The sequence below is a fragment of the Mus caroli genome, chromosome 17 (assembly GCF_900094665.2).
Source record: "Mus caroli chromosome 17, CAROLI_EIJ_v1.1, whole genome shotgun sequence".
Lineage (NCBI taxonomy): Eukaryota > Metazoa > Chordata > Mammalia > Rodentia > Muridae > Mus > Mus caroli.
In genome coordinates, this window is record NC_034586.1 from 3,143,866 (window position 1) to 3,163,029 (window position 19,164).

At 48.5% G+C, this 19,164-nt stretch overlaps 1 protein-coding gene across 2 annotated transcripts in view; it reads left to right on the forward strand.

Annotated features, from left to right (window-relative positions):
* Tmem181 (transmembrane protein 181) overlaps positions 1-19,164 on the forward strand; it is a 50,707-nt gene that overhangs the window by 16,889 nt on the left and 14,654 nt on the right. For both annotated transcript variants that reach the window (XM_029471511.1, XM_021186192.1), the window contains exons 2-5: positions 6,284-6,387; positions 12,584-12,639; positions 14,660-14,747; positions 16,248-16,369. In XM_029471511.1, the coding sequence (XP_029327371.1) occupies positions 6,284-6,387; positions 12,584-12,639; positions 14,660-14,747; positions 16,248-16,369 (370 nt within the window). The remainder of the gene's footprint in view (positions 1-6,283; positions 6,388-12,583; positions 12,640-14,659; positions 14,748-16,247; positions 16,370-19,164) is intronic.

Sequence of the window (19,164 nt, forward strand, 5' to 3'; positions counted from 1 at the left end):
GAAGGCTGTAAAGTAGATGATGGAGAGGACCAGGAGATTTGGGTCAAACATGTCATACTGAGGTCTCTCGTTGGATCCCTGAGTGGATCAGGCAAGTGGGTAGTTCCATGGGGGTCTGGACTGAGGGCTAGTTGGAGATGGAGGAGGAAATTCCTCCTTAACTTGTCCTGAGATAAGCCGGGACAAGCTGAGGTGTGGACAGAGACAAGATGCAGGGAGCAGCAAGAGCCCGGTGTGTCCTGGTAGACACCTGTGTTGCAGAGAGCCCTGTTGATGATTTGCCCGTGTGCCTCGGTGTCTCCACAGACTTCCCCTCAGTAGAAGCAGTCCCTTGCGAAGCGGTCATGGCTGTACATATGAGGGGCAGCAGGCCTTGGACAGTTTTGATTACGGCTGCAGTTGGGGATGGGGTAGGCTTTCCAATGAAGTCATGTTGTATTCCTCTGGGAGATGAGTCTGTGGCTGTAGACAGAGCTCAGAGCATCCATAGGAATGGCCTGTTTCATTGCATTTGGAAGATCTTCCAAGGATGTGCCAGCCCCAGCTTGGTCAGGAGTATAGGGCATGTTCGTGAGATCCCAAGTCAGGAGAGGTTGACAGACCTAGAGAAGGAAACTCCATGCCATAAAGGACAGCAGAGAGCCTTTGGGGAGTGGGTGGGGTGGGGTCACAGAAGTCCTCCGCCCTGGAGAAGCAGGGATCCCTTCTTACTCCCTAGCATCTCACATTGGCTTAAGTGAACTACACACTATAGTAATAGGAAATGGCCAATGAGACTGTCTTAGCTGCCTTTCTGTTGCTACAATGAGACACCACGGGTAAGGCAGTTTACAGAAGGAAGGGTTTATTTGGGTGTGCAGTTTCAGACCAATAAAGATCCTCACCATGATGGTGGGGAAGTGTGGCAGCAGGTGAGGAGTGGCAGACTGAGAGCTCGGGTCTTAAACTGCAAGTAGGAAGCAAAGAGACAACTCACAATGGCACACACTCCCACACCCACACTCCGTCCTCACCTGCCCAAACAGTGCCGCCAGCTGGGAAACCCAGTACTCAAAAGCCCCAGTCTGTGCGGCACATCTCACTCAAACCTCCGATGTAGCTGAGTTGTGAGTTCTACCATGTGCTGAGCCTGGTGTCTGTGCAGGCCAGGTGATATTTTGTGTTCAGGCCTGTGTCACAGAAGCACAGTTGTAGTAAGTCCCCTGTTGTAGTGGTTACAATGTGGGCAGCCATGAGAGATGAGCTTCTGCTGCAGTGTGTCATGAGAAGGTGAGAGCGAACGTGGGGTAGGATTTGCACGGCTGGGAGAGAAGAGAAATTCAGATCAGGGGAGTGTGTGCATGGGCTTGCCTGTAGTTTGGGGATGGCGGCTTGGGAGTTAGGACTCACCTTTCCCTGAGTTCAATTCCTAGGACCTACATAGTGGAAGGAGTTGTCTCAGAGCTCTATGTGTGCATTACGGCATGTGCACAAATGTGCACACCCTGCCCGCTGTAAATTAATAAACATAATGAAAAGTATGACATAAATGTAGAGGCAGGAAGTAGCAAGTGAGGATGGGGTTTTAGTGTTTGGCTCTAAGCCTCTTGACCATGAGGTGATGTAGAACTGCTGAGTGGAAATGCCTGGAGACAGGCCTTCAGAGTTGGCTAGGTGTGAGCAGAGCCTTGGGTGGTTCCTGAAGGTGGTGGGGAGGGTCAGTAGAAAAGGGAGACAGCCAGTGTGCAGACGACTCACGGTGTGTGGCGTCCAGAATCCCTAGCTGGGGGAATTTCAAGGTCTTGGTAGCCACAGAGTGGAGGTGAGTGTGGGCAGAACTGCATGGGCCTCTGATTTTTACCTCACAGGCCTGCGTGTAGCAGCTGCACAAGTGGTCTTTGGTTGTTCTGACCCTGAAGGACAACAGGCTTTCCAGCCAGCTTGACATTTCAGCCGGTTGAGATGGGCAGTTGGGACGCGTCCACCAGGCCGATCTCTTGTGACTGGAATGGCTGTTCTGAAAAAGGACTGCTCTTTTCTCTCGGCTTTGGGACCGAGGCATCTCTTGCTTGTAAGTTATAGACTCAAAGAGTTTATCAAGGATAAGCTGAGGATTCTCAGCTGTCAAACCCTTCAGATTGGGAGCTGGGAGAACCCTGGCTGGGATGGACGGGACACTTTTGCATGTGACTATCCTGTTTAGCCCAGTGCCCAGCTGAGCCCAGTACAGGTGGCTCCCTGGGGCTGCGTCTCCCAAGCTCAGGGGTTAGTTTGCTATCCTGTGTCTTCTTCCCACTGATTTGGGTGGCTTGATTGCTTTTGCTTGGGTTTAAGTGGAGGCTTTTTTTTTTTAATTAAAAAAATGTGTGTGTGTGTAATGTATGTGTGTAGAGATGTGGAGGATCAAGGTTAACATCGGATGTTTTCTGTCTTCTGCCTCTCTCACTTTATTGTTTGTTTTGTTGTTGTTAATTGAAACAGCCTTTCACTGAACCCAGAGCTTGCTGAGTGCCAATGATCTATCTGACTGTGCCCTTCAGCGTCAAGTTAAGCAGCCACTACCACGCCAGCCTTAACATGGGCTCTGGGGATTTAAACTTGGGCCTCACACTTGTGTAACGAGCTCTTTAGGCACTGGGCCATGTGCCCAGCACCTCGGTGGAACACCTAGGAAGGGAAAATGTTGGCGGGTGCCTCTGTGTGTGTGTGTGTGTGTGTGTGTGTGTGTGTGTGTGTGTATGCATGCGCACGCCCATATGTGTACTCGAGCCAGTTAGTCCAGAGTTGTTTCTGCCTCCGCAGCGCTAGGCTTGCAGGTGTAATGCTGCGCCTGGCTATTTTATGTGAGTGACTGGTATTAAACATGGTTCCTCATGCTTCCTCTGCCAACTGAGCCAAAGTGGCTTTTGTCCTGGGAGGCGGGGAGGGGAGGCACATGTTATTTACATTTGACCCATGTCATCAAGTGCTTCTTTCTCATCTGCTGAGTGACTGAGTTTAGGGTATCAATGATGTCTTTGTGTGTTGAGATGAGATCTCTCTAGCCCTGGCTATCCTCATGCTTGCTATATATATTATCAGGCTGGCCTCGATCCTACAGAGATATTCTTCTCTGCTTCTGTCTCCAGAATGCTGGGATTAAAGGCGTGCCCCATGGTGCCTGGCCAAATGATACACTTTTAATTCCAGGTTTAAAATCTAACCTTCCTTTGCTTTTCTTTGCCTCTAAGCCTCTGCTTTTAACCGTTGGCCAAGGAGTTCTCCTTGTTGCTGATGTCTGACAACAGGACCAGGCCACTGAATACAGTGCAGTTGTAGTTCACAATGGCTTTGAGATCTCTGAAAGCCATTTTCAATCCATAGGAGAGTGGCAAAGACACCACAGTTTCTGGATGGCCCTCTCCAGCCTCCCCGGTCCCAGTGTCTCCTGGAGACCTGGCACATTTTTCTCAGTTGGCACCATTAATATGGGTGAGATACTGTTAGCTAACTCTGTTTGCACTGTTTCTGCCACCCAGTCCATTTAGCTTTGTATAAATTTTGATTTCTACATGGAAATGTCTTATGCAGTTGCCTGGAAACCTTCCCTTATTTACAACATTAAAACAAACGTATATTCAAACACATAGAATAAAGAAATAGACAGCTGGGTCACAGAGATGAGACGAGAGGGACACTGCTCTCCTGCCAGGACTCAGTTCTACACGGGGATTAACTGGGTCCTATTTCCTAAGGCCTCCTCCCTCCAGGGAAGCCATAGGTGCTGCCAGAGAGCGTAGCAGTGACAAGCTGGGCAGGCCCATCAGCCCCAGATCTCAGCTTCCCTGTAAACCCAGAGTGTGAACTGCAAAGCCCTTGGGAAAGCCACATCTATCCTGAGGACCTGTAAAATGATTGTGAAAGTCGGAGCACAGCCGATTGAGAGCCAGAATTTCCTTCAGAGCTCAAATTCTCCAGTTAGCCATTTACCACCTACCTCTGTGTCCATTCTGACTTCCTTTTAACTGTCGGGCGAAACTTTTTCGATGTAGTAACAGATTGTACTGGCTAGTTGTATACAGCTTGACACAGCCTAGAGTCATCAGGGAAAGGAACCTCAATTGAGAAAATGTCTCCATAAGAGTCTGCTGTAGGGCATTCTCTTAATCAGTGACTGGGGGTAGGCCCAGCCCAGCGTGAGTGGTGCCATCCATGGGCTGGTGGTCCTGGGTTCTATAAGAAAGCTGGCTGACTGGGCCCCGGGGAACAAGCCAGTAAGCAGCACTCCTCCATGGCCTCTGCATCAGCTCCTGCCTCCAGGTTTCTGCCCTGTGTGAGTTCCAGTCCTGGCTTCCTTTGATGATGAGCAGTGATGTGGAAGTGGAAACCACTTTCTACAATATTATACACCCTTTCCTCCCCGAGCTGCTTTGGCCATGGTGTTCATCACAGCAATCGTGACCCTAACTAAGACACAGACCATTAGGCTCCACCAATCCCAAAGCTAAGAATATCATCATGGCATCCGAAGCCGACAGCAGGGATTTCCTGTTATGCTGTGACCTGCCTGCCTAGTGGCCCCACTGATGTACTTGGTAAATGTTTTGACTGATAAAAGTTGATGTAGCCATTCCCATGATGGGACATATCATCATCAAAGCAGCATGAATCCGAGTACCTGGTCCACGGTCACTCACCTTTAGCTCAGAATAAACTCTCTCTTACCGCCCTTTGGAGAGAGCTGTGTTTTACAAAGAAATCTGGCCCCTTCCCAGAGGCCAGTTCCAGCTGATAGCCCGAGGCCCTCAGGGCCCAAATTTGAGCCAGCAGCACATTGACCAGTTTCTCTATCACGCCAACAGAATGGTTTATGGGTCCTCTCGGGGAATGCAGTCCCAGGGATGCCTTGGAGGCTCCACTTGGTCTCTCACCAAGTGAACAGCGTAGACAGCCAGCAATCTGAAAGTCAGCCAGCCTGAGAACTGGCTGGGTGGCTACACAGGCCTTGCAGGGTTAGCAGTGCCACGTGTCAGAGTGGCGGTGGCTCCCAAGCCTCACCTTTGTGCGGAGACCGCCCAGCCCCAACACTGACTTCCCGCCTGCTATCCGGAATTGCAGGCACTCGTGGAAGGGAGTGGGTGTGTACCCTGAGCACAAGTCAACCTTTCTCTGTGTTCCCAGGCCACGCCTCTATCTGGGTTGATTCAGATTTCCTGTTGCTTTCAGCTCCCAAGTCAAGTACCAGGCTGAAAGTGAGCCCCTAGCTCCTCCCTAGGGGGACGGCTGCCTCTTTATGCCTCTAGTGAGGTAGGCCACTTCCTATCAACACTGCTTTTTTTTTTAGTGAAGCTGACTGGAGCACAGTTCAGACCCTGGCCTCTTGGTTTGCCTAATAACGCAACATGGAACACTGAGGAAGAATTTTTTGTTTTAAAGATGTATTTTCATTTTTAAATTGTGTGTGTGCACATATATGTTTGGGGAGTAGGGGTCAGAGGTATGTGCTATTTTGCCCACTGAGGCCAAGAGGGCCTCAGATCTCTTGTCACTAGAGTCACAGGCTATTGTGAGCCACCTGGTGTGGGTTCTGGGAACTGGACTCAGGTCCTTTGCTAGATAGAGCAGTATGTGATTGCGACTGCTGAGCCATCTCTCCAGTGTCCCCCATGCGCCATGCTCTGTTCTGAGGGAATCTGTAGGTGTATACTAGAGTCAGTCCTGTGAACGGCTTCAGTATTCCTGTAGATAACAGAAGCTTGTGGGCCCCTGATGAAGGGAGGGATTCAGAAGCAGGCTTCTGGGAAGGCTGGGCTGCTCTTCACCAGGCTGGGGGTCTTCGGCCGGATCTCAAGCTATGAGGGACCCTGAGCCTAAGCTTGAGGCCGGATGAAGATGGCTAGTGCCTCTGGTCCTTGGGATTCTCAGTGATAGCTCTCTGATGCAGGGAGTCAAGGCTCCTTATTGGTCTGAGCTATGGCTCTCCTCTGGCAGCTGCGAGTAGGCTATGTAAAAGGTTATGCCACCTCTGTGGTGTGGTGACATTTCTCCCTGGCATGGGAACCACAGTATTCGTTCTCCCACCACATGAAGTGAGTCTATCTGTCCTGCAGGAGGCAGGCCAGAGTGGCGGTGGCTCTGACGTACAGGAATGATCCATTCCAGAGGTGACCAAGGCCAGCAGTTAGGGGTGGTCAGCTGGCTTGGGAGCCGGCGTGCTTCCGAGGCCAGCACTGTGCTGGGGAGATGCCGGCCTCGTGCAGCCTGGGTGGTGGCACTGGCGTGGGCAGGGCCCTGACTGTCCTCACTCCCGGCTTCTTCCCTACAGGTTGGCACCCATGCGGCTCTATACTCTCTCCAAGCGCCACTTCGTCCTTGTGTTTGTTGTCTTCTTCATCTGTTTTGGACTGACCGTCTTTGTCGGCATCGAGGGTAAGTCTGCCTTTTAATCCTTTTTCCTCTTACAGCACTTAGGATCTGTTCAACCCACCTGCCCTCAGTGTGAAGGGAGATGTGCCTTCTCTCTGAGCCCGCAGGGCAGAGGGTGGTCGTACCCTGCGCCTTGTCTTCTTGGGAGGCCCAGCAGGCATGCAGGGTAATGTCAACATTGCTGTTCACAGCAGCAGGGCCCTGGATCAGTTTGCTCGGACTGGCAGCTGCTGCTACTTGCCATTTATTTTAATAATAATAGTAATAATAATAACAAATTCATTATTATTATTTTCTCTTCCCGTGTTTCTCCTCTTCCTCCTCTCCCTCCTCTTCTTCCTCTTCTTCCTCTTCCTCCTCCTCCTCTTCCTCTACTACCTCCTCTTCTTCCTCCTTTTTAAATAAGCCAACCTGGCTTTGAACTTGCTTTGTAACCCACTGAAACATTTCTAGAGTCTTATGTCCTGGGGAATCCAGAGCCCACTGTCTAAGGGGGATACAGGCCTTGTGAAGATCTAGGTGAATGAGACTGGGGGTATAGGGAGATTGGTCTGGTGACCCCAAGCTCCAGGACCGTGTGAAAATCACTGGGCATTAGAAACTGCCCAATAATTTGTAGCTCTGACACATCCTCTGGAAAGGCTAGCCTATTTTTGTTGTTGTTGTGGGTGGTGGGTGGTGGTGGTATTATGTGTCTGTATGTCCAGATGTTGGTGTCAGATGTCTGTGCCTATATCTGTGTATGTCCAGATGTTGATGTCTGTGCCTGTATCTGTGTGTCTGTGTGTGTCCAGATGTTGGTGTCACATGTCTTCCCCTGTTATTTGTCACCTTGTATATTAAGGCAGGATTTCTCACTTGAACCCAGAGCTCACTGATTCAGCCTGTCCAGCCAGTCAGCTCGCTCTGGGGTTACCACTCTGCCTTCTGAGCCCTGGCATCTAGGCAGGTCTCTTCCTGCACAGTGTTTGCTTGGGTGCCAGGGTGTCAGGTCTAGTCCTCATACTGGCACCTCACGCTCTTGGCCCGCTGGGCTGTTTCCCCAGCCGCCAACTTCCCTTTATATAGCCATAAAACAGAGCCACGGGAGCTGAATGGTCTTCGCAAGGTTTCAGGGGCTGGGGCTCTGTGTCTTGCCCCACCATGGGCGGCAGAAGCCAGCTTTGGCAGAGAGTGCTCTCCTTCATTTCTTTTCCTTTCTTTTTAAGTAAGCTAGTGTGTTCATTGAGGGTGGTTTGCGTTAGCTCTTCTGAGTGATGGGTGCACAGATGCATGTAACACTGAGCGTGAATTGCATTAAGCCTTAGATATAAATCCCAGGGGTGTTTGTGTCTCAGAAATCGAGGGTGGGAGATTAAGATGCTTCTTGCCTTGTGGTAATGAAAAGGGCACAGTTGTCACCATAGCGACTACAGACAACTTCTCCTTGCTGTTAAGTCACTAAGGGATTAAGTCATAGCCGTTACATCCATCATAATTGTTACCAGGGCTCACCCATTGTCACCTGCATCTTCACCTGCCCTTTCACACGGGTAGGGAGGCATCAGTATTGCGTGCCGTCTCTGTGAGACATTAGCCAGCTTTTGTTTCCTCAAGCAGCTATGTCTCTAACCCCCCGACTATATCCAGCCTTTGAGATGAAGGTGGAAGTTGGTGCCCCACAGCCAATGCATGGGACACGAGAGTTTCTTCACCCTCTCATGCACAGATTACTGTGCATCTTCCAGAGAAAGAGAAACAATAGGGGATACATATGTGCATATGTATGTACACACATATATATGCATACATGTGTATCCACTACATTATAACTACATCTCACTACTGTATACAATCATATATAATATAATCATTACAAACAATGGTATTTATCTTAAAGTGTAAGTGAATTACACTATAAATAATTGTCGGTATTATTACTAGATACAATATATTGCTAGATATGTAATATAATGAGATATAGCATATATTATATAATCATATATGATATTATTCTTATATCTATGTGAAGTAAAGGAACTGGAGCATGCAATTCGGGATGTTAAGACATCTGCAGGTCTCTAGTCAGCAAATGGGAGCCAGTCAGGGTCCAGGGCCCAAGACCCAATGGGTTGATTGTGTGAGCCCAGTTCAGGGCTGAGTCTCACGACAGGAGACTAAGGTTCCTACTGAAGATGGGAGACCAAGCTCTCCTTAGCTATCTGTTCAGCTCTTTGCTCACTTCCCCTGCGTAGGGCAGTCTGCTTTGTTCAGTCAACTGGCTGCACCATGGGAATCTTACCCAGTTGTCCCTCAGAGACTTGTGACAGCCATGTTTAACCAAACACCTTGCCATCAGCACCCTCTGCCCCACTGAGATTAACACGTGAAGTTAACTGTTGTTAACACTCTCGTCTTAATTACTTTATGTGGCAGTGCTATATTGGAGAGCAGGGGTGGATTAGGGACTGTTACTACCTTACTCTGCAGACGTGGGGGCTGAGGCCCAGAGCGACTGGTTAGCCTAGGGTCCGGGTTCTTCAGGTGCCGGCTCCGAGAAGCCAGAGACAGCTGTGCAGTCCGCTTGGGAAGCTCTTCTTATATGGAGACATCCTCACAGGATTTGCAGGTGCCTCTGAGACATGACCTTGTACCGGTCAAGGTCCACACACAACACCAGCACGGTCTGAGTTGGATGGAGGATTGTTGGCAGCAAGCTGGGGCAGCCAAGGAGGCAGCAGAGAATTGGCATCCCGAGCTGAGAATGATTTTCTTCTAATTTACTTTAAAAAGAGAGTCTCACTGTGTAGACCCTGACTTCCAGGTGCCACAGCGTTGTCTTTAAAGACAAAACCGACTGATAAATAATAAAATACGGCTCGCCAAAAGAAAAAAATTACAAATACATCAGACTCTATCCTTGAAACCATGTGACAGATCTGCTAGACAGAACAGAGGCTGTGATAGCCATCATAGAGAATAAGAGGAAGATGTGGAAAGATCCAGAGAGCATTAGGGGATGCTGGGAAGGGAAGAGAAATTAAAAGGAAATTCTGGACCTAAAAAGTACCATAGTGAATGAAAACGTCCACTGGATGGGTGAATCAGATTGGAACAGGCCAAAGGGAAGCACCTACAAACCCGAAGATAGGCTGACTGGCATGTTTGAGTCTGGGGAGCAGAATGGAAGTGATCGGAGATATTGAACAGAGCCTCCAGGGCCTTTGGGCCACCGGCAAGTAATCCATACACAGGTTGTGAGTCTCAGGAGAAGGCAGGAGGGCACGGAGAATAGTTGCCAATCTGAACAAAAGGTGAATACGCAGGAAGTTTAATGAGCTGCAGTAGTCTAACTTCAGAGTCTCCTACCAAGACACTACAGCCTACACCAGACAGAATCCCGACCAGAGCAAGAAAGAGGGACTCACAACAGACAGGCAGTCCTTGGTGAGGTTGCCAGCAGGGGTCTCAGCTCAGTCGTACCAGGCAAAAGACAAACTGATGCACTGAAAATGCTCAGAGTTCTCAACCAGGAATCCTGCTGCAAAACTGTTCTTCAAGCAGGAGGTGGAGCTTGAGTGTGCTGGCTCACGCCTGAATTCCTAGAACTTGGATGTCTGAGGTCAGGCAAGGCTAAGTAGCAAGACCTGGTCTCTAGATGAGAAAGTGGGGGTGAAAGGAAGATGTCCCCAGGAAGCTAAAGCCACAGGGCCAAAGGAGAAGCTGCCACTACATCTGTGCTGCAGGCAGAGCCGCGGGTTCAAACACAGCGAGTCCAGGAAAGGCGACGTTAGTAATTATAAAAGCTCATGTCATTCTGATATCAGTGTGAAAATCCACTCTCATTTTCCCATTGCTTGAAGGCCTGCATGTTTACAATGAGAATGAAAGCTGCTATTACAGTAAGCGTGCAAGTCCACACTTTGGTTCCTGTGTAAGAGACTTAATTGTTAACATTATTTTATTGGTTTGGATATAAAATAACAAATAAGTGGAAGAGTACTTGACTACCTAGCACATTCGAGGCCATGGGTTTGATTCTCAGCACCTCCCCCAGTGATGTGCAAGCTGTGTATGTGTCTGTGTGTGTGTGTGTGTGTGTGTCTGTCTGTATGTGCATATCTGTTCACAAAGATCATGTCACAGTTGTAACATGAAAGATGAGACAGAGTATTTATGTATTGTCATATTAAGCTGTTAGAAGCTCCAGTCAGACTATGACTTTGGGTGTCAAGTGAGGAACAGAAAAGCTGTGGGGCCGATGGGAAACAAATGTGTAGGAAACAGAAATATAGAGGAACTGGCATGATCCCTCCTAATGAGTAACTAAATATAAGGTGATTAAATCCTCCGATTAAAATGCAGAGCTAGACTAGACTGAAAACACTACATGAGGGGTTGGAGAGATGGCTCAGAGGTTAAGGGCGTTTGCTGAGAAACCATGAGGACCTGAGTTCAGATCCCGGCACCTGCCTGCATCCCCATTACTGCTGGAGGGGAGAGATGGAGACAGAGCAATCACTAGAGGCTCACTGACTTCCATCCTCCTTGGAAAATGTGAGTTCTAGGTTCAGGGAGAGACCCTGCCTCAGAGGACCAAGATCAGAAGTGAGAGAGGAAGACACCCAGTGCTCTTCTCCCTGGGCTCTGCACACACATTTCCATAGGTAGTTACACCTCCCTGTATGTGTGCATCACACATACTCCGTAACACACGTGTGCACATGCACAAATATGACACAGTCCGTATTTTGTCTACAGAAGCCTTATTTTCTAACCAGAGATAACGTACAGGTTGAAGAGAAAGGGTAGAACAAATATCGCATATAAGTAGTATCATGTGGTTAACATTCGCTTTCTCCTTATAGTTTCTTTTTTTGTTTGTTTTTGTTGTTGTTTTTTTTGTTTGTTTTTCGAGATAGGGTTTCTCTGTATAGTCCTGGCTGTCCTGGAACTCTGTCCACGCCCGGCTGTGGCACATGCCTTTAATCCCAGCACTTGGGAGGCAGAGGCAGGTGGATTTCTGAGTTCGAGGCCAGCCTGGTCTACAAAGTGAGTTCCAGACAGCCAGGGCTACACAGAGAAACCCTGTATCAAAAAAACCAAAGGAGGAGGAGGAGGAGGAGAAATCTTGCTTATCTGTCAGGGAGGGGCCTAGTGAATCTGGTCAGTTTCAGGGACTTCCTGAAGCTATTTCAAGCTATATACCTTTCTGTTTAAAGCAGTGGCCCTCAACCTTCCTAGTACTGCTATCCTTTAATACATAGTTCCTCACGTTGTGGTGATCCCCAACCATAAAATTAGTTTCCTTGCTACTTTATAACTAATTTTACTACTGTAAATATCTGATATGTGACCCCTATGAAAGGGTCGTTCACAGCCCACAGACTGGTTGAGAACCAGTGGTTTAAAGAGCTTCCCTGCAAGAATATATTACACAGCAATGGCTCAGTGGGTAAAGCCAGTGGCCTGCTTGCTGCCAATCCCCCGACTCCATCGGTGGACACCGACTACCTCTCATGGTCCTCTGATCCATGATGTGCACAGCTATGGCACATGTGCAAACAAAAAGGTAAAAAGAAAAAATTAGACAACTTAGACACATGACTGCATGAGTCATGAGTACCTTGTAGTAAATTTAATAAACCAGTCACAATCAGATGAATACGGTGTGATCCCACCTAGCTGAGGTACACAGAGATGCCTGCCAGGCACAGGGAGGTGCAGCGGGGAGCTTAGTAGTGCAGACTGAGTTTTACAAGATGGGTGACCGTGTCTACACAGCACAGATTACTGAGTCCTGCTGAATCGTACTCTACAATGTGCTTAAAATCCTAGGCTCTGTATGTATTTTAATCGCTCCTGCTTAGTGTTTCTAGACAACTAGGTTAATTGGAGGAGTTCATTAACTAGTCTTCTTTTCTTAGTAATGTTTCACTGGGGCCATGTACAATAGAGAGAGCGTTGGGGAAAGTCTATGGCGATCTCACATTGCTTGCTGGTCTTTCCACCTTAATGTGCATGGAAGCTGTGTCACACGGCAGAGCGTGTACTGTGTTTGGCTATTTGACCTGGTTACATAAAATCTCTTTTTAAAAATGGGGCCAGGTACGAGAGAACATTCTGTCTAATGTGTAAGTCTTTCTTGCATTTAATTTGATTACAGAATCAGTAAGTTATCCACTTTAATTCCTCACTCCCCTTCTCTTTGTTGCTCTAGGACCCAGAGTGATCGAGACTTTGCCTGCTAATTATTCACTGAGTAGTAGCAAAAAGGTAAGTGGTACTGTGCTGTAAGAATCGGGTGGTGCTCATTACACACTTCACCCTGATGAGAGCCTACTGAGGATAGACTGCTCAGCCTGCTCCGCCAGCACACAGTTCTTGTTTCACAGTTGGGGTCCTGTCCGCTGAAATTCCCTTGTTAGGGTCCTCGGTGTCTTAGAGGGGATGGTGGTGGAAGGACACTGTGTCCCCCTGACAGAACTACAGCTCACTTCCAAACGTCCTTAACTCATGCTGACTGCTTTTGTGGGATACCCTGCTGCACTCCCTGTGATGGCACAATGATGACTTAGGCATCTGATCCTTTCCTTTAAAAAGCTTAATTTGTATATGTGCACTCATGCACATATATGTGGAGGCCAGAGGCTAGCCACAGGGTAGGTCCTCAGAAGCCATTAGCTGGGTTTTGTTATGTCGTTTGTTTGTTTGTTTGTTTGTTTGTTTGTTTGTTTATTGAGTGTCTCTCACTGGGACTTGGCCTTGCCCGCTAGGCTGGCTGGGCAGTGAGCCTAGGAATCCTCCTGTCTGTACCTCCCCAGAGCTGGGATTACAACTGTGCGCCACCTGGCCTGATGGATGCCTGGTGGGGGTGGGGGCGTGGACCTCTGGTGCCCTTGCTTGCATGGGAAGCACTTAATGGCTGAGCTCTCTCTGTTTGTCTAAGGTAAGACCTGTTCCCTGTTAGTTCCAATAGCAGCGGCTCTCTTTGTTGGTTGGGATTCCCTGCATGAGGGCAGCTTAAATGAAAGTCTGCTGGCCCCTATTTAAATGTACCTTGATTTATCATCACCTTTATCAAAAACAAGTCCTTCCAATTGGAGAAGTATGCAACAGGGTCTCTCTGTGTCATTCACAACCTTTCTGTAGCTGAATATGCTCCTGTGTCTTCACAGTGCCATGCTACGTGTGCCTTCACTGTTGTTTGTCCTTCCTCCTGTCTCCAGCCTGCCTACCTATTAGGGCCTCTTCTTACAATTTCTGATTTGTTTTGAGGCATTGGTCTCTTGGTTAGCCTAGAACTTGATATGTAGATCAGGTTGGCCTTAAACTCACAAAATTGCACCTGCCTCTGCCTTCTGAGTGCTAGCATTTGTCACAGTGCCTGGATCCCTTACGATTTTTAGAGTATACAGTTCTCTGCCACTGCCACCCTGGAACCACCTCTGGGTAGCCAGCCTTCGAGACCTCTTTGCATTCCTCGTTGTATTGAGCTCTGAGGCAGAGGGTCTGATTTGAAGAGGCACCACCATGAGGTTTCTTGACAGCTGTGGGTCTTATAGTCCCTGCCTCTCAGGGTCTCTCTCTCTCTGACAGGGAGAGTAACGGCCATCCCGTGGAACTCAGAGCTTCTAAAAAAACATTTTGCTTCAGAAAGACAACTTTCCCGTCTAATAGTTTTCACTCTCCAATGGCTTTCAGACAAGTGTGGTCCCAGAAAGTTTGGTAGAGACTCTTAGCCTGAAAACAAGACAAGACATTCACCTCTGCAGATGAAGCGTTCAAATAATTCTGGCTGTGGCACCTTCACCAGCTTCCTCCACAGCCTTGGCCATGGGAAACCACTGTTGTGTTTACAGGAGACAGACACTGTAGATGACCATTGTCACACGGCCAGCTGTCTCAGTTTACTCCGCGGGCAGGTTGACATCAGGCGGCAATGTCTGTCCCCAATCACAGCACCACAGAGATGTGTCATCTGTAGCCTATCACAGCTTACACAGATGCGATGTCCACAGCCAATCACATACTACAGAGATGGTTACAGAGACTACGATACTGTGAACATGGACAGTTCTCTGCTGTCTTGTACCACCGCACGAAGGCAGTGCAGCCAGGCCTCTGTAGGAAGCTCGTTCCTTGTGCTCTGCAAGAGAAAGCCGACCCAGCTCTGTCAGGGCTTGCGAGCTGAGCTGTGTGCAGAGTGTTTGTTTTATACTTTATGATGAGGTATTCAGGGATTGTGTGAACAGGTCATGTGATTACTTTGGGTTTTTTTTTTCTTCTGCTTCAGCTAAAGACAGTTATACCTTCAAACCCACTGTCCACATATAACCAACAACTATGGCTGACATGCGTTGTGGAGCTGGAGCCCTCAGAAGGTATTTGGGGTGGCTTGTTGTTTTTAGTGTAAACTCTCATTCCAAAGAGGCGGAAAAGACTTTACATTGTCTGTGCACATGCTATCAGGTCCATGTAGGAAGATGGCCACGCCTTACATTAGGAAAAATGTGTCCCAGGGTGAGCCAGGGTGCATGTCTGTAGGGTGTGGGCAGCTGAGAAAGCATCACCACATCCTGACACCCCAAGGCAAGCTTTGGATCCCTAGGGATACTTGGTATCCGTGTGGACAGTTTGATGCGGGGAGAGGAAGTATCATGGGGTAGAAGCCAGGGCTACCACTGCACGTGCTGGGCCTGTTCAGTCGGCAGTGAGAGAGGGGAGCAGTCCAGTCCTGGGGCACCGTTGCTGACAGAGACTAGCCTCTGCATCTTCTGTGACACAAGCTGTATTTCATTCTAGTGAGAACTGAGGGTGGTTTCTGATCAGCTGAGGTAATCCAAGAAAGAAAACAATCCCTTGATCATAGTAAAAAAAAAAGTGAGAAAAAGCAAAAATAAATTTTACATCAGGATGTATGTATTTAGATGATGGTCTAGAGAAAGGATGGACGCAGAAGATGTTAACTATGGTTATTTGAGTGGGGTTTTAATTGTTCTGTGAAGCCTCCTTTGTGTTATTGTTGCTGTTTAAATATCTGTGTGTATGTGAGTGAGACGGTGCGTACCTGCTGCTGACACAGAGGCCAGAAGAGGACATCTGGACCTTCTGTCACCCTCTGCCTATTCTTTTGAGACATGACCTCTCCCTGAACCTGGGGCTCACATTTCCTGCAAGCCAGAAAGGCTCAGCGATCCTCCTGTCTCCTTTCTCCACAGTGCTAGGGTCATAGCCGTGTGTGGGACACGTGTATGCAGGTGCTAGGATTTGAACTCTAGTCCCAAGCAGCAAGCCTTGGAAATGCCACACAATCTCTCCAAAATGTCCCCACCCTGTCCCCACCTCTCTCTCTCTTAAAATCTACCACATGTATTTATTTGAGAGAGAGTGTGTATATGTGTGTGTGTGTATGTATGTGGAGGTCAGAGGTCAGCTGGATGGAGTTGATCCTCTTCTACCATGTAAATAAATTCTTGGTGTAGAACTGGGGTGGTTGGCCAGATTTAGCCACAGGCTTCTCTATCCACTGAGCCATTTCAACAGCTCAGTTCTCTGTTTTATACTAAGAATATAATTAGACAAATTTTAGTAAGAAATAGAGATTTGTTTATATCTTGGTATAACTTGAAGAATCTCTGTGAAGAGTGAAAAGGGGTAATTTATAGCCCTGCACCTGTATGTGAGGTGAAACAGATGGGTCATTGATGCAGGTTTGACATAGCACGGGCTCCTCAGCAATGGTGGGAGGTAGCAGAGGCTTCTCAGCATGGAGAGCGGGCGGGGTGCTTCCCAGGTTCTCTGTGTATGCCTGTCGGCAGGAGGCTCTGCTGCTGCGAGTTGCCTGATGTGGTCTCAGGTAACAGATTTCTCTCTCTTTGTAGAAACATCTATCCAAACCAGCTTCACCATGACAGTGAAGGTCGATGGTGTGTCTCAAGATGGAACCACAACATACATCCATAACAAGGTTCACAACCGGACGAGGACCCTCACATGTGCGGGGGTGAGTGTGTTTGATGTCTCCACGGTCAGTCATGAGCCGCAAGTGTGTCATAGACCTGCTTGTCCACGTGCAATTTGCACACACACTTGGCTCGCATTCATCCCCTTTCCCACCGCCCCCTCACTCCTGTCATTTGTCTCGGCTCCTATGTTCCCGTCCCTGACAGGTATTTCCATGTCACAGCCCCCCACACACATGGAAACTCTGGTACATAAATTTTAAGTCTAGGTCCCACATATAAAACAGGCACCGTTTATCGTTTGTAGTCTGGCCTGTTTTGCTGAGTGTAAGGCTTTCTGCCACATCCAGTTTTCACACACCTCATGATGTCATTTTCCTTACTGTTAATAAACTCCGCTTTGTATACGTGCTGCGTTTCTTTACCCGAGTCCTCTGTTGGTTGGCACAGAAGCCTCTTAATTTACATAATCACACACACAAACATGCATACACACATGCACATGCGTATGCACATCCACAAACCCTGAGCCCATAAAGCACCTGCTGATTGCTGTTCGTAGGCAATGGAGGACCAAGTCTCAGGTGAACCTCTGCCTTCTGTTCTAGGGTTAGTCCTGATATCTATGGCTTTGGCTTGGTTATACTGGGTATTGAAAGCTCTGATCCTTCTGTGGACGGGGACAGAGTGCCTAGGCCTCCTGGGGTCAGGGACTACTTTTGTAGGCCTCCACAGTGGGATATAGCGTGTGGCCTCCGAGGTGGGATATAGTGGTGGCCACTGGATCCAGCATAAGAATGAACTCTCACTCCTTTATCTGTCGATACAATATTTTCAGAAGCCATCAACTCTGCCAGGCATGGTGGCACATGCCTTTAATCCCAGCACTTGGGAGGCAGAGACAGGCAGATTTCTGAGTTCGAGGCCAGCCTGGTCTACAGAGTAAGTTCCAGGACAGCCAGGGCTACACAGAGAAACCCTGTCTAGAAAAAAACAAAAAAAAGAAGAAGAAGAAGAAGAAGAAGCCAGCAACTCAGACCCCGATCCTTGCAACTGCCACATTGGGACTCAACAGGTTCCTGCAGCAGGAGCACTTAGAGAGGGTCAGAACAGGCAGGGCGTTGAGGAGAGGACTCTCTAAACAAGGGATGCTGGCATGGGCTGCCAGGCCTCATGCTGAGGACCTTCTCTGTGCCACTCATTAAATCCTCACAGGAGGTCCACAGGGTAGGAGCTACTATCAAATTCTATTTTATAAAAGAAGAAACAGAGGCCTCAAGAGGTCACAGCAATTGTCCAGGTTGACACAGATGCTAAGTGGAAGGAACAGGATCTAAGCTGTTTTTTTATCCAGAAGCCCTCTGGTGTTCTTTTATCCAGAAGCCTGTGTGTGGCTTTATCGGCATGCAGTCTGCCGAGTTGCCAACAGTAAAAATACAGTTGATTTCTCCCGGCGAGGGGAGCATTGAACAGGAATGACTGTGCACTGGCCAGTCCTCTTCTCTTGTTTCCTTCCTGTTGAGTCAAAGGGTTTAGAACTCGAATGAGGGGCCCTTCTCCACCGCAGCAACCCCAGCCATGGCTATCACAGACAAGATGGCATTGGAGAAGTAACTGGCGGCCACACATACACAGCCGCCATCTCTCCTCCCATCTGAGCAAGCAGCCTGAGCCATTTCTGGAATATATTCTCATCTGTGGGGGATTAAGCTCTTCCTGTCTGTTCTGGGAAAGTCACCAGGATCAAGGTCCCCCTGTGTCCTCACCATCCTGTGTGCAGAAGGCACACAGTCAATTCTGTTGAGCAATGAGGATGGCATGTGTGGAAGTCCCAAAGGCATCTTTGCAGCCCCAGGCAGGAATGAGCAAGATCCCCTTGTCCACCAGAATGGGGCACACAGCTGCTCAGTGAGTCCTAGTCCCCCGGCTGCTGTGACTGGTCACCCTGGCTGGCAGGTCGGAGGCATTTCCCCAGCCCACAGGACTCTCAAGGAGAGTGGGCTTCCTGGGGTGGGGTGGAGGGGGGGGTTCCCTGCTCCTGGGATGCACTGTGGATAGCCTGCATCACTTTACACCTGTCAGGATTTGGGAGCGCCTCTCCTAGTTATCCATTCTGTACTCCCCTTATTGCTGCAGGGAAATGGTCCCACCTCAAGAAAACAAGGACTTTTTGTGTTAGATGGATATTCGTCCCCCTCTTAGGGTTTTTACATCTCTCTGTATGCATGTATGAACTGTATGCATGTGCATTTCTGCATGCTGTGTACATGCATGTAGAGATCAGAGTTTGGTATTGAGTGTCTCCCTCAGTCATTCTGGCTTTAGATATTGTTAGGTTCATTCACTTGAACCCAGAGCTCACCATAGGCAGCCTTGCTTTAAGGATCTAGGATTCAGTCTCTACTCCAGCATAAGGAGGCAGAGGTGAGAAAGCTGACCTCATACACGATGTTCTCCACCGAGCCACCTCCTCCCTAGCCTTTGTTGCTAATTTGATATAAAAAAACAAAAACAACAGAAATAAAACCGCTAGCCCCTGAGGTGGTGAGGACGCGTCCATCCTTTTGCCGGGTGCTTTGTAATCTTTCAGAGCGTGGCTTGAACCTGGAATCCACATCCCCAGGTTGCTTCACTGTGGGCCTGTGATAGTGCATCCAGCTTGAGCTGTCACTTTTTTTTTTTTTTAAGATTTATTTTATTTATATGTAGCTGTGTTTAGACACACCAGAAGAGGGCATCGGATCCCACTACAAATGGTTGTGAGCCACCATGTGGTTGCTGGGATTTGAACTCAGGACCTTTGGAAGAGGAGTCAGTGCTCTTAACCTCTGAGCCA